Here is a 16,160-nt window from a genome sequence, read left to right on the forward strand (position 1 = left end):
AGTGTAAAAATAAAAAATAAAAAGATAATAAAAATAAAAGTGAGATGGGTGAAGTGGGTCTCAATCTCAAGTCTTAAGTTGAGTCTTGGAATTTTAAGACTCAACTTGAGACTTGCTTGAGATTTTTGAAGAAAAATGGGAAAGTCTTAAGCATATGTCTTAAGATTCAAATTGATGATGTCAATCTAAGTCTTAAGGCTAAACTTGCTCTTAGGGGTGAAAGTAATACGGATAGAATCCGCAACCCAACTAAACTGAACTGAAATAATACAATGCAATTTGGATTGGTTTGAGATTTTTAAAAAATATGAATCGCGGATCGGTTTTGATTTTACACTTCAATAAAACCAAAAATCGAAATTTGAAACAAAATTCTAACAAGCTCAATTACCAAGCCCATTTCCCTTTCATATATAAGCATCTTAAATAGAAACCCTAATCCCTTTTCCCTTTATCACTCTTTCACACTCACTTGCGGGCTGCGGCAACCCTAAGCCCCTAATAATTTCTTCTCCCCTTTTCAGTTTTCCCTTTTCTTACCCCCCTTATGTCCACCGGCGTTCATTCTTAGACTTTTCCGACCACCGACCAGTCACTATTAAGCAGCGCTAGGTAGTTTTCTCCACCGCTATCACTCTTTGTCTTCTCCAATGATCCATCGCAATCGCTTTCGACTTCGATTTAGTTTGTTTTTAATTTAAAATTTGGGGTGGTGGTGTTAGATTATATAGAAAATTTGTTGGGGATGAATTTGCTTATGATATTTTGATTTTGCTTGAATTTGGATTAAATTTTCCAAATTATGTTCATTTTCTTTATCATTTGGTGATTGTTCCTTGTTTTGCTTGAAATAAACTGATTACATTTTGAATTTGCTGGAATTTTTCTAACAAAGTTCGGTTCGGTTTGGACTCAATTTCCAAAATCGAATTAATACGGTTTGGATTGGATTGGACTGAATCCAAATTCGGTTTGGATTCAGTTTCAAAAATCCAAAACTGAATTAATTCGATTGGGTGTAAAATCCAAATCGCAAACCGAACTTTCACCCCTATTTCGTGTACGAGTATGTTTTAGGAGGAATAATCAATATCAACCAATATACATGTACTAAAAGGAATATTGACATAATTCTTGTCCATGATATGGGTCCAATAATTGTGTAGTTGGATGGGGATTGAAAAGAGCTTTCCAACGATGTATTATAAGCCCAATTTCGAGTTTTAACGAGGAATTTATGACCAAAATACTGAATTGGGCCTAAATTGAGTTTTATGGGCAGCCCAATGATCATGTGAAAGGTCCATTAATTATTCCTAATAAGCCCAATTTCGAGTTTTAGCGAGGAATTTATGACCAAAATACTAAATTGGGCCTAAATTGAGTTTTATGGGCAGCCCAATGATCATGTGAAAGGTCCATTAATTATTCCTAAAGTCATTAGGATTTATCTTAATTATCTAGAAGGTTATTTTGAGTTCTAAAGGGACTAGGATTAATAATTATAATTATTATTTACTTTGAAAAGATAAAGAATTCTACATCGGATAAAACAAATGTTTTAAAAGGATTAAATCTGATTTAATAAAAGATAAGTACGGACTCTGGCTAACCCAATTTGATTGGAAGTCGAATTCCGTATGAATTTTATCGTATAACATCTATTGTGCCGCAATAAGGTCCATCGCGCTGTGATAGGCTTATCGCCGTGCGATGACACTATCACATCGCAATGACCTTGTCCGTTGCGATAGAGCTACTTTTTACTCCGAGTCAAATTCTGACTCTTTTCTGATCGTTTTCGGTTGTTTTTCTATATAATAGGGACAATTTTCCCCGTTTTTAATAATCAAAAATCACCCACAATCATCATTTCTATCTCTCTCTAAGCTAAAGCTTATTCTTTTTCTCTTTCTTGATTTTCTAAGCCTTTCCGCACCTTTTTACAAAATACATCATTCCTCATTTACGATTCTTAGACGCCCCTAACCAAGCTCAAAGTTGCCTAAGACCTAGACGTGAAAGGTTGATAGTTCTAAGGGTTTGGTCCCAAATCCATATTTCAATTAATATTATTTAATTGTTTAATATTTTCATTGAAGTTACTAATTAACGTGTGTCTTGTTTTGATAGAAATAAGTATGAGGCATCTTTCTTAATTAATTTTTTGATAGAAATCATGCTTAGATTGCTTTTATTGACTCCTAGTGTCATGTTAGGATGCATTTATTGGAGTTAATACAACTTGAAGGTACTAATGTTTACCAAAAGTTTCACTGAAGGTACTCATGTTTCGAAGGTTTCATTTAGAGTACTTAACTTGCTACATCATGTAAACTTGTTTTTTTTTTAAAAGGAAAAATAATTTTTTGACAAAATAAAGGAGGGTACTAATGTTTCGTGAAGCTCAAGACTTTGCCTTTCTGGCTTTTTGCACTGATTGAATTCATATCACCACAATTCACAATCATCGTCTTCTTCCTCAATTCAAACTATCAAAACCACTTACAAATCCCCTTTTCTTCCATTTTTCCACCCAAAAAAACCTTATAATCTTCTCACAAAACCTTCAACCCACATAATTCTAAAATACCCCATCAAATCAAAATCATCAATAAAAAAAAAACTCAAACCAATTCATCAATGGCGAATTCATCAATAATAGACTCATTCTTTCAACGCTCATTAGATGATTTAATCAAAGGAATTCGACTTCATTCCCAAGAATCTTCAACACCCCTTTCAACTTTCCTCTCAAATGCCATTGAAGAAATTCGTCGCGAAATTAACTGAACAGACCCACAAATGATTTGATTTATGGGTTTGAAATTTCTTCAATGGCTTTTGTCAGAATGGAAGCCAGATTCGTCGCGAAATTAAATTAACATACTCACAAATGAAATTCGTCGTGAAATCATCAACACCCCTTTCATCTCAAATTAACTTATCTTCATTCAATTTATGGGTTTGAAATTTCTTGGGTCTCTTTTCATGTAGTAGAAGTAATTAGTTATCCTCAATTCAATCTCAAAAGAATTGGGTATTTAGTTGTTTCTACTACTTTTAATGAATCTACTGAAGTTCTTCTTCTTGTTATCAATCAATTCAGGAAAGATCTGCCTTGACATGTTAGAATTTCAATAAAAAAAATTATTTTCTGCTTCTGAATTTTTTTTTATTTGCTGCTTCTAAAAATTTCTTTTTTTCGATTATTTGTAGGCTCTGTATATTGAAAATGGCAATGGAGAAGAATACAAATGGAAGCCAGATTTTTTGGGAGCTCTAACGACTACTTTTTAACTGTCAAATTTATTAAACTACACAAAACATTAGTACCCTCCTTTATTTTGTTAGAAATTTATTTTTCCTTTTTTTAAAAAAAAAAAAACTAGTTTACCTGTTGTAGCAAGTTAAGTACTCTAAATGAAACCTTTGAAACATGAGTACCTTCTTTGAAACTTTTGGTAAACATTAGTACCTTCAAGTTGTATTTACTCGCTTTTATTGCTTTCTAGTATCATGTTAGGGCTAAAGTTTTGATTTTTTATATTTAGTGACATGCCAGGATTTGTTATTAATCTTGTTAGTATCATGCCAGGATTTTGCTAACATTATTATGATTTGATGAGATTGTTTTGATGATGATATGTGTAGTTAATATTGTCAACATTATTGTGTTGCTTTATATTATTGTTATTGCTTGATCACGCCCTCTCTTGCAAGTTTAAAGGGAGTTTGTACTTGAAATTACGCTTAATAAGATACTTAATCATTTGAATTAGACTAATATGATTTTAATTCAAGTTATCACCAATAATAGATTTTTGTGCATTAATAATCAACCAACATAGATTAAACAGGTTTAGGATTAATATATTGATTGTATGTTGATCGAAAAGCGCACATGAATATGAGAAGAACAAAGTAGAGGCTATTTAGGGCAGGGTCAATTTCTTTTATGTTGGATTTGTATCATCATCCCCGATTATCTAGTCATGAGTCAGGATCACTATGGAGTTAGCGATCTGTGTGATCGTGAAGGGGTGTAACCTTCACCTCGTGAACGGCTTACAAGTTCCTAAAACTTGGCGACTCTTTTGCTCTAGCTTCCTTCCCTTTGGACGCCACCATGCTTAAGTGCATGATCACAGTGGAACTCAAAGTTGGGTGTTTGATATATTCCCTACACTACTCTATATATTTCTTTTTATTTATTATCTCTTTAATATGTTTTTGTATTAGTTTTCCCAAACATTTTTTTTTGGGAAATTCTCAACGGTAACCCCCAATTTATGTTACGAACCAATGGTAACCCCATTTTTTTTGGATTATACAAAATGACACTATTAATCTTTTCTCTCCTAATGATGACATCAATGATGGTTTTTTAACATATATATTATTATTTAAGTTAACCATGGTTAAATTTTTCACCCCAAAAGTCAGACACCAGGATTTAAAAACCCTTTCTTCTTTAATTTCCCCAAATTCCTCCATTGCTGTCTTCTTCCTCCTTCTATTTTACGCAGTCACCATGGGAAGAGCTCGAGCAATCAAGCTTCGCCAGTGCGAGTGTTCATTTAAGCAATATTTAGATGTGCGTTTTTCTGACACACGCTCTAATCCTGACATGCCATACAACAAATGCAGCATGTGTCACTTTTTTTGCGTGGGTTCCTGGGGAAAATATTGTGAGGATGGTTGATGGGGTCACTGATGAAGATCGTGGTGATGGCTTTGGCAAGAAGATGATGAAGATTGCAATTGGGACGATTTTAATTTGGGTTTTCTTTACTTTAATTAAATGATTGAATTTGTAAACCCAAGATTGTTCATTTGGGGTAAATTAGCTGAAATTAGGGTTTCATTTAGGGGAAATTGAGATGGTTGTAGTTATTTCTTAACAATGTAGGTAGTTAAATGATGTACTAATCATCCTTATTCAATAAAAATCAGAACTTTGTTTACATCTAATTTCTCCCAATTTCTTTTGGTTTTTTGCTCTGTTATTCTACTTTATCATTGAACTGTGATTTGTTATGGCAGGAAACAATATGTACACAATAATTGCCATGGTAGTACTATCAAAAGAAGCATAGTTGGTGATTAACACTTAATCAATTGTTCACAATCTAAGAAGATAATTAGTGTCATACAAGTACTATAAAAAGATGGCATGTTCCCTCCAAATATCCAAAACAAACTAACACAAATACCCAAAAAAATCAGCTTCTATTGCTATTTTACTAACTTGTCCTGTTTCCCCCCAAACTGTCCACAAATAGTTGATAAAACTACCCAAAAAAACAGGTGACAGAGCTATATACTTATGTTAATTAGCCACATAAATCAGCTGTCCATGCCAGGATGAGTGTAGAACCTAATTCCACCTTGCTTCCTCATTTTTGGTGCAGGTTGTGAGTAAGACATGACTTGCTTTCCTTTGTCTTTTGCAAATGGCCCTTTCCCTTTGCTCTTTGCAGAAGCTGGAGCACTAACGGGTGCTTTGGCTTGACCCTGTGCAGAACCAGAAGCAACACCAGCCTGCTTCCCCTTACCCCTTTTAGAGGCAGCAGCAGCAGCAGCTTGCTATGCTGTGGGGCCTCCTTTGCATGTTAATAAGTTATGGCCATAGCTTCCACAGTTGCTGCATTTAATGGTTTTGCTTCTCTTGCCCTTCCTCTCTTCTTCTTAATCCCTTCTCCTCTCTCTACAAGGCCTGCCTACTCCTCTCTTCATGGTAGGAGGTTGAATTTTAGGCATGTCAAAGTCTGTCCATTGATTACTGTCAGGGATGGACTTGATTCCACCAGCATATGCAGCTTTGTACCTTCTCACTGAGTATAATTCATGCACAAAGTCTTTTGGATCAAGCCTTGCATGCAAAATTGCTCTAATGGCATGCCTACAAGGGATTCCAGAAATCTGCCATTTCCCACAAAGGCACCTTCTTTCTGCAAAACTTACAGGTAGAACAGATTTGCCATCAGTGACTTCATACCCATCAGCACTAGGGTATGCCTTGCAGGCCCTGGACTCTTGAGTTATCACTTTAAGTCTGACCTTTATTCTTGGGCAAATATCATCATCTACCCAATTCTCAGAAGCTTGCTTCCTAGTGCACATCCTGACCATTGTTGTCCTTCTAATTTCTAACAATAAAAACCACAAAATTTAGTGATAACTCAGAATAAAATAGTCACAACACATGTGTAGTATAGATAATGTTACCTTCTAGCCATGTTAGAATAAGTCTTGCTCTGTCCATACCCAATGTGGAATTAAAGCTTTCCACAAAGTTGCTTTTGTTTACATCACACTTGATAGCCTCATTGAATTTGTGAATGGTCCATGTTGATTGATCTCCAACTTCAGACAGCCATATCAAGGCTGCTGGATTCACCTTCTGTAGTTGGTCCATGGCCTTCTTGAAGGTGAAAGCAGAATAAGCACCAGCAGCCAACCAAAACAGACTAAACATCAAAGTACCTGGGAATGGCTTCTTCCAATTCTTGCATAGGTGCTTACAGCAATATCTTCTATCAGCCTTTGGCCACAACTCAATCAATGAAGCTTCAATCCCCTATGCAAAGATAGACAAATGTTAGTAAAAAAAATTCAAAAGTTAGTTAACTGAAGAAAGAAAAATAGATAGCACATGTATCATACCTTCTGTTTGTCAGAGATAATGCACCACTCATCACCTCTCCCACTATCATTTAGTAAGTTTTTTAAATGCCACACAAAGAACTTCCAATTCTCTGTGTCCTCAGTTGATACTATTACCCAAGCAAAGGGGAATAGCTCATTGTTTGCATCCAATGCAATTGCAGATAACAGGACACAACCATAATTCCCCTTTAAGTGAGCCCCATCCACCCCAATGAAGCTTCTACATCCAGCTAACAATCCATCTATACAACCCTTGAATGATATGAATATGTTTAGGAACTGCAGAGGCCTATCAATGTGGTTATGAGGTGTCCAAGCACAAAAGGCAGAGGAACCTGGGTTAGTACTTCTTATCATTTCACAATAATCAAGAAGTTGGACATATGATATGTCATGACCCCCATTTATCTACCTTAAAGCCTTAGACCTCATTCTGTATAGAGAACTTACAGCCATATGTACTCCATATCTCTGCCAAAGTAGTTGGTTCAATGCCTTTCCAGGGATATCATTGTTGGCTCTGATACCCTCAAGCAGCACCCTTACAGCCCACTTGGTAGACACCATAAGATTCTTCACCTCTATACCAGAACATGTGTGTTCCATGTTTTGAATGGACTTGATTGCCCATGTGACACCATCAGGAAGCCTCATGCAACCTCCATTCACAGTTGCTAGAGGAACACTTAACAGTGTATCTCATATTAGATGCTTTAAGAACCACAACAGAGAACCCACTTTGAATACAGTAATCTCTGCAACATCTCTCAGATGTTGTTTATCTGTAAATAATTGTCATGGTTTGATGACAATTTTGCCAAAATCCTCATCATTGTACAACTCCCCATTTCTGTACAATGTGGCAAAAGTAGTCTTCAACATCTTTTTCATTCTCCCTGACAGGACCCTCCCAAGGATCAAATTGATTCTTAACTGGTTCAAAGTCATCTTCTTGGTCTTCACCATCTTCTTCATCATCTTGGTCTTCAACTTCCTCAGAATCATACTCACCATCATCCCCTACATCCCCTTCAACCACTTCATCCCTGTCCACATTCATCAAACTCTTAGTGAAATCATCTTCACCTAAGCTAACATCAAGTGTGTTTGATGGCTCAATTGCTTCATCTGAACTTGTTCTGATAATCAATCCCCTCCTCCTAGCTGTAGTACTAGGAATCCTTTTACCAATTGTAACAGAGGTCTTGGATGATTTGGAAGATGTCACTCTATCCCCAGAAGGTACTGAAGCTTGCCCTGTGATGACATTAATTTCTGCCACAGGTGCTGCAATCACATCTGTCCTAGCTTATGTCTGGGCCTCACTTTGGAACCTTTTTCTTGGACATCTTCTGAGTACCTGCACTGGTTTGGCTTGTTCTATAGGTGGCAAATTAAACTCTTTCCTTATTTCTTCTTCCCTCTTCTCATACATCTCCCTAGCCAACCTCTCAGCCTCAGTCTCTACTACACCCTCTTACTGCTTCCTATACCATTTCTTCAAGTCTCTGGGAGGTCCACTATGCCATATCCTACCTCCCACCAGTCTCAGAGGTTCTTTTTCCTCCTTAGATCTACCCCTACCTCTACCTCTCCTTCTACCTCCCCCCTCCCTCTTCCTCTCCCCCTACTCAAGTATTCCTGTTCTGCTTCCAAATCCCTTATCATATCAGCCCAGGTATCATCACTACAATTTGCATTATATATTTCAACTATAGGCTGATCAACAGGTTCCCCATCATCATCCTCATCTTCTTCAGTCTGTCCCTCAAGAATAGGATCTGGAACTACCACAGCAGGTTTTGCCACATAGGATGAAGTGTTTCTGTAATACCCTAAAATTTTCTAATTTAGGTTTCGGAGACGAAGCTTGTTTTAAGGAAGGTAGATTGTAATACCCGTGAATTTTGTATCTTATAAAGTATAAAGATCAGATAATATTTCATATCTTTTATTTTATATCATATCATTTGATAGAGGTTTAAAACCCTATTTTAATTGAAATAGGATTCTATATTTTTAAGGGTATATAACCTATTATAACCCTATTAAAATTTTGATGCAAAAAATATTCTGTAGCCGTTTTAATTTTATGCCTATCTTTTTCTTCTTTCTCTTTACTCCACTTTGTTCGTGGCTTTATTGTTGCAGCCTACTATTAATCTTAGCATTAGAATAAGCATTTATCTTCATGATCATTAATCGGTCAAAACCACTTTATTTTTATTCCAAAGTTTTGAGTGATGTGTGTAATTGTGATTAGTAGCAATTGCGGAGTACTCATGTGCATGTAATTGCGGCATTTCCCCCTTCTATTAGATCTATTTATTTACGAAAGGTAATCACACGGAACTTATTTTAGAGTCGTTTGTATTATATTTCTTATTATTATATATGAATTGTATGATTTATTATTTGTAATCTTGTACATGTATATAATTGATTATTATATGGTATTATATGATTTGATTGGTATTGAATGTCGTATTACTTTTGTTGTACTGTATTTTATGATTTAATTTTCGAATTGATTATTGTGTTATTCGTGTTAGGGTTTTTAATGTTGTTATTTTAGGGAGTATTGTTATATTGAGGTTTTAGGGTTACTAATGCAGAGTATTATTTTGGGTTGAAAATTGATTACATTTGGGTAACTAGTATGATTGCCCTATAAGAGTTGAGATATACTACTATTGAATCGAGTTCGAATTATTATATTATTTGGGAACATGTGCCAATATTGAGAATTTATTATCATGTGAAAGATTACTTGATCGATGTATGAGATCAAAAGGTTGAGATTATTATTATATTCTTGGTTTGAGGCTCGGCGTTATATACCTTAGTACTTGTCATGTTGGTAATGAGATAATGATCATGAGTTAAGAATGAGGTACAATCTTTACTATTTGTTTTTTTTATGGTCCCCTACAGTGGGAATTGACCCGTATGTGGTCTGGTTCAATGTGTTTTCTAGTTATTGGGAGTATTCAAGTTTTTATACTTGTTGGTTTTATTCGAATTACCCATGTCCAAGGCTAGGTATAGAACAATGAGCATGACACACTTATGGGATATAATGAGTAAAGGTTCGTATTATTATTCGAGGTTGAGTTGTTAAAGGTTATTTTCAGAGTACAATGTGTAATTTAGTTTCGAACTACATTGTTTAATTGATCTAGTAATGTTAATTATTATATTATACTCTATATTCTAATATGTGGTGATTACTCAGCTTTTGCTGACGTGTGTGTTATTTTGTTTTGCTACTTGTGTTTGCGACCATGTCTTTTTCTTATGGTGGCCCTGCGACGATCTATTTTGGAATTTGTCCTTAATGGTGAGCAGTCAAGATTTTCTAAGCAGGTTGATCAAGTGGTTGTAGCTAAAGGAGCTCAAGTGTTTCGATTAGTGTGATGTCATAAGTTTATAAAGTTGTATAAATAGCTCACCTAGTTTATTGGGTTGTAATTATTGGGATTTTTGTAAGTCTTAACACTTGACAGGTTGTTGAGTGTGGCGATAATACCTCCAATTTAGGTGTATGCTTCCGCACTTTTATTTAAAGGTTGTCTATTTTTCCTTTTATTTATTGTTTATTAATAGCTAGTAAATCGGGGTGTTACAGTTTCTCCTAGGGGTTAACTTCTTAAGTTCTACTTTATCAATCTCAGGTTTACTTGAAATACTCTCTAGGTTCCTTAGACTTCTCCTTGGGATTCCCTTTTCAGGATCACATCACATTCTGTCTGACCCAATTGTCCCACACTATTCTTCAACTCAGCAGCTACCCTACTTGCCCTCAAAGTCCTAGCAACCTTCAGTAATTCATTTGGTGAATTAGCCTCACCCACCCATATATATATAAGGCCTTTTCCACTTAAATTAGTAAACATTTGCATCAAGTCCCTATCATTATTCAAGTACACATGTTTCATTTTGTGAATATAAGCAAAAGAAGCATGTTTTGGAATAGGTTTCTTACTCTCAACAGCCTTATCCCAATACTCTATCACTAGGTCAACTAGATTGACTGTGTCAATATCATCAACTACAACATCAACATCTACACCCTTATACTGAAACTTCAATACCACCGCAACACTCATTCTACCACCATAACATATTCCAAGCACAAACACAGACAAAAAAGTTCATAACACATAATCAATAATCAAAGCAACAAAACAACCCCATCAAACAAGCATACATACGATCATGACAAAACAGAGTGCATAACATGCAAAACTCAAAATTTATATATAAATTAGGGTTTTGGTGCATACCTGAACTTGTTTTTATCAAGATGGTGCAGAAAGATCCTATCTTTCACTAGGTACCCTTGATTCTTAGCCCAAACTTAAATACCCTAGTCGCAAGTTTTGAAATCAACTATTTTGAATAACACCTCACTTCAACCCAGAAGAAAAATGACAATCACAGTCTCCTTATGATGGAAATATTGGGGTCAAATTCAATGCTCTCTGTGTTTTGCGTCTCGATGAACAGTTTGATGGGAAAGCTTTGAGAAGACGGAACACGAAGAGTAATGAAGAGGGAGAAAGAAGGAGAGAGAGAGATAAATGGAGGGAATTAAATTCGGTTGGTTGGGTGAAATAAAAGGGGGCAATTTTGTCATTTCCAGTTTTCCTTAACCATGGTTTAAATATATGTTAAAAAACCATCATTGATGTCATCATTAGGAGAGAAAAGATTAATAGTGTCATTTTGTATAATCCAAAAAAAATGGGGTTACCATTGGTTCGTAGCATAAATTGGGGGTTACCGTTGAGAATTTCCCTTTTTTTTCAATTTTAATTTATTCTTTTACCTATATTTCTAATTAAATGAGTTGCTTAAAATACAAATTTATAAAAAATCTAATTTGCCATGCATACTTGTAACTTAAATTTATCCACAACAAAACACGTACTCCGAATACTTCCATGTAACTTTAATTCACCCACAACATACAATACAAACACTCCAAATAATTCCTCACAACTTGAATTCATTCACAACAAATACACTACAACAAAATTAACTATAATTCCAAAAAAACAATTAAAACTTGAATTAAAAAAAATCATTGATTTATAATTTAGAAATGTAATAACAATAACCAATAGGCTAAATAAAAGTAGATATATAAAAATGTGTTATATTGTTTTATTAAGCATAATGCGATTGATCATAACATCGATTAATAAAATAAGTAGTCTTTCAACAAAAAATAAAGTCTAAAAAACTTAGCCCACTGTTCTCAAATCTCATCCAATTCTACATAGTTATAGGTTGCAAGTCTTGCCAAATAAACCCGCATATATATATATATATATATATATATATATATATATATATACACACACACGTGTTTACTATACTTTATAAAAATAAAACATCAACTAAAAATCGTATAAAGCACTTTATCTTGCAAAGAAGAGGTAAATTCATCAATAACCTCTTTCAAATTACCCTTGAAATCGCTATGGAAAGATACCATCTACATATATCTCATTACATAATAAGCACATTCGATACCTCCATATTGTTGAGCAGACTAATTCAAATAAACTTAGTACAATAATTTAATAAATTAAATAATACTTTCATTACTAAAAGAACGAAAAGGCAAGAATAATCACTATAAACATGGTCAACACTAACTTTGTAGATGTCACACTTTAATAGTCAACCATAATTCATTATAGGGCCAATCCATGAAATCCATCATTCTATTCACAAAATCACATTACAAATACCCTAATTTTAAGAAAACTACAAAAAAAAAAAAAAAAAAAAAAAAAAAAAGAAAAAGAGTTAACAAAAATACAGCTTAATTATCAAAATTTCAAACAAATCCAATAATGATCATTACAACCCAAGCTTCAAAATTCCTCAACCTCCTCAATGATTAATTTTTTTAAAATTTAATAACAATAATCGCAAGTACAACTATTATAATTGAGTGAACATTGTAACAACATTAAAATAAAATTAAAAACAATCAAATAAAACATGTTAATATGAAGGTGAGCAATAGTGGATTGTCGATCAAAGGAGTAGAGAGGGAGAGTCGTCCTTATTGCTGATGGCATGTAAAGCATGTATTCGATCTGATTGTATACAATACAACTATAATTGAACAAAATATTTACAATTTTAAAGAGGAAATATAAAAAGTGCACAGATGAGTGACTGATTATCAGGAGAATATTTGATTTCAACTGATCAAATAGTAGCCAAACCTGAAAATATACGAAATAAATCATTTTCACTTATTTGGGATAATCTAAAAACCACGTTCAATGGTAGAAGATAAAGGAAATTTGTAGTATCACACTATCACATGCTCATATTCTTAAGTCTTAATAGTCACTTAGATGAGAACTCTATAATATTAATTGACCACCAGAGATAAAACAGATAATCAGAACCTATATTCAGAACAATGCACCTAAGGTTCCAATGTAGCTAAATATAAAAAACTAATATCTCATTCAAATCAAGAGATCAATCAAGTAAATGTTTTAGCAAAGGCGAAAGATAATTCGTCCAACTTGAGTATATTATTAACTAATTACCAAGATAGAGAAGTCATGCCTAGACAGAGCTCGCTAAGGGGAGGATGGCTAACATTGTTCTTGAAAAAGGTCAGATCATCTTGTGTGTGTGCATCCAAAGACTAATGCTAGGTGATCCTCACACTCAGACCAGATTCGTGTTCATGCTAGGCAAGGTGATCCTCGCTCACTGCATAAATCTGTTGGGTGGTTTAGTCATTCAGATTGACCCTCCTCCATGAATTTCTACTTCAGACGAAGCAGCTTGTCTGTCAGGTTAATAACCTTAAATCAATGACACCAAAGAATACAATTCATAGTGTTAAATGCTAATTATCATGTAACTATTGTCGAGATCAATTGGGATAGCCGAATATGGTTCTGTTTGGGATAATCTGACTCAAAGTGATAGCCGTTTCAACAAAATCATATCCAATAATCCATCATCCAAGTTCACTGCAGCATGCATGTCACTGGCCACATGAGAATCTAATTGATTAGTTTGCTATAACAGTGATGAACAATAGAATATAACAGGTTAGAAATAGAAAAATAGAGAATGAATGAAACATGTAAGAAGAAAAATATCAAATATCAACCTTGACAGATATCCCCTTTGTTCTTCCTCTGCAATGGCAAACTCGAGTTCGCATTATAATAGAACTATGCTCTGCCTTGATCTTCCTTAATAAAAATAACCCTCCAATTTCCAGTGGGAACTTAAATTCTCACTAAGGTCCTCTATAAAAATAAAGAATTATCACTAATTTAGTCTTTGGATTAACAATATATTAGGATTAGTTGTGAAAGTTTTAATACGAAGTATTTTTTTTTTGCACATATGTTATGGGCTCAATAACAAGACTTTATGATTTCGTGAAATGAATACTTGTATTTAAGTTGGCTCCCAAAAGAAAATTTTGCGAAGATCGGCCACTAATTACTTGGGTATCGCCCAAGAAACTCACTAGTTGGAGAATTAAATTGGGATGTAGGGTAAAATGGTTTGAAAAAACATTCCATAAAAAAATAGGCACTTAATTTTGGGAGAATCCATTAGAAATGGAAACACTTTACAGTGGAACAAAGGCTAGAGGGAGTAAATTCTAAGAAGTCTAGTTGCACTTTTTACACTATTCATTTGACCAGTTTTTTTTATTAATACTAGTATTTATTTCGTACAATGTGCGGGTTAAATTTGTTGGTAAAATGTTTTTTCATACAAACAAAACTTACATTATTTAATTCATCAAAAACAAAAAATTTATTTAAAAGAAAAACATAACATACATTTAATAAATTATTATTTGCATTAATAGGTGTACATATCATCACAAAATGCATTAGGTAATTACAACATAATTTAAACAAAAAATAAATAAAATCAATAAATTCATCAAAATTAAATTTACAAAATATTAATTTTGCCCTTTTGTGATAGATTTCATGAAATTAAAGGTATGTTGCTCTATAATTTTTTTTATTTTTATTTTTTTTTATAGATGTTTCTTTGTAATTTATTTGGTAATGTATGTCAAAAAAAATTATTTGATAAATTCATGAAAGCTGTCTCAAAAATTACAAAATTAATATATTCAATAGACTATTACATAAAAACAAAAATTGACTCATCCACCAACCCCATATCATTTAGAATTTACAAAACACATAAAGGAATGGAAAAGTTTATAGAAATTAACATTGTAAAAATTGACATAATATATGAAATTAATATAAGGGGAAGAACACTTGTGACTAACCTTTAAAAATGTATAGAGATTATAAGTAAGAGAAACAAAGATGATTGATCAAGTGACATTGAATAATTGAAAATTAATTTATTTGTAAATATTAAATAGAGAAACTTTAGGAGAACGAATAGTGTCATTTGGGAAATAATAACGATCGAAAGCATTGTTAGTGCCATTTGGGAAATTAAATGATATGAAAGCATTATCGGAAGTAGAAAAACTACCCCCCCCCCCCCAAAAAAAAAAAAACATACGTGGCACTCTATATGGCCTTTAAATTTTCCTGTTACTAAATATTAGTATAGATTTGTGATTTTTACATAAAATTTAAAATAGAGTCTTGTGGATCTTGTTGGAAACTTGGAATCATCTTAATGAGTAGATTATTAATTTTCAATTGTTACAATTTATACTTATTGATAATCAAATATATTATTGAGCAAAGACTTGCATCGACATGTGTGTCAGGAAGAAATAGAGAACTAATAAAATATAAAGGGGGTAACAACTTTACATAAGGTCCAAACAAATAACATAGTATAATATAAAATCCGAATTCAGAATAATATAAAAATAAGGATTGATAAGACAAGCTCAAGACTCTTAAGATATGGTTAAAAAAAAAAATAATAACCAACAGGATAAAATATTATTGATGAAATTAAGATGAAGAGAACATTACCTCAGATCAATACACATTTATTAAATTTGTCAAATATGTTTTTATTAATAATTTGCTTAGTAGATTGTTGAATACTCCGCAATAAACAAATTTTTGTATGTGACTGGCCACACTGTGTGGCCAGCCACAATTTCTACTACCTCCGTTACATATTAGTTGCAACTTTTGCCATTTCGGGGTGCTACACATTAGTTGCAACTTTTCATTTTTTTCCTATTTTAGTAAGTTTTTATACAAAATTACAAAAATATCCTTACTTAATATTTCAATAACACAATTAACTCACCACATCATAATTCATTAAAACAATCACTACTAGAATACCCTATCCTTTTCTACACATTTTCCGTGTTTTCTCAACGCTTCAAAGCGTCGGTAAAGTAACTACCGACACTTTGTAAAGTGTCAGAATTTCGCATGTCGGAAATTCCCGACACTTTGTTGTGTCATTAATATCGACGTTTTAAAGCATCTATACTTCACATTCTGACA

At 33.5% G+C, this 16,160-nt stretch overlaps 1 protein-coding gene across 1 annotated transcript; it reads right to left on the reverse strand.

The window, feature by feature from the left end:
• Window positions 1–5,349: 5,349 nt before the first annotated feature.
• Window positions 5,350–7,326, reverse strand: LOC145628054 (uncharacterized). The gene is made up of 5 exons (XM_081680380.1): window positions 7,085–7,326; window positions 6,670–6,961; window positions 6,232–6,583; window positions 5,728–6,152; window positions 5,350–5,589 (listed from the first exon to the last, which is right to left on the reverse strand). Exons 1-5 carry the CDS (start codon window positions 7,324–7,326, stop codon window positions 5,350–5,352), a joined length of 1,551 nt encoding a protein of 516 aa, XP_081536506.1.
• Between the last annotated feature and the right edge of the window lie 8,834 nt (window positions 7,327–16,160).

The sequence above is a fragment of the Chenopodium album genome, chromosome 4 (assembly GCF_948465745.1).
Source record: "Chenopodium album chromosome 4, dcCheAlbu1.1, whole genome shotgun sequence".
Lineage (NCBI taxonomy): Eukaryota > Viridiplantae > Streptophyta > Magnoliopsida > Caryophyllales > Amaranthaceae > Chenopodium > Chenopodium album.

Excerpts from the sequence above, each read along its gene's own strand:
- LOC145628054 (XM_081680380.1), bottom strand. The coding sequence starts at position 7,326 with ATGAGGCTTCCTGATGGTGTCACATGGGCAATCAAGTCCATTCAAAAC. Across the intron at positions 6,962-7,084 it reads ATGAGGTCTAAGGCTTTAAG|GCCTCTGCAGTTCCTAAACA; the intron begins GTAGATAAATGG and ends CCACATTGATAG. Across the intron at positions 6,153-6,231 it reads TATTCTAACATGGCTAGAAG|AAATTAGAAGGACAACAATG; the intron begins GTAACATTATCT and ends TTTTATTGTTAG.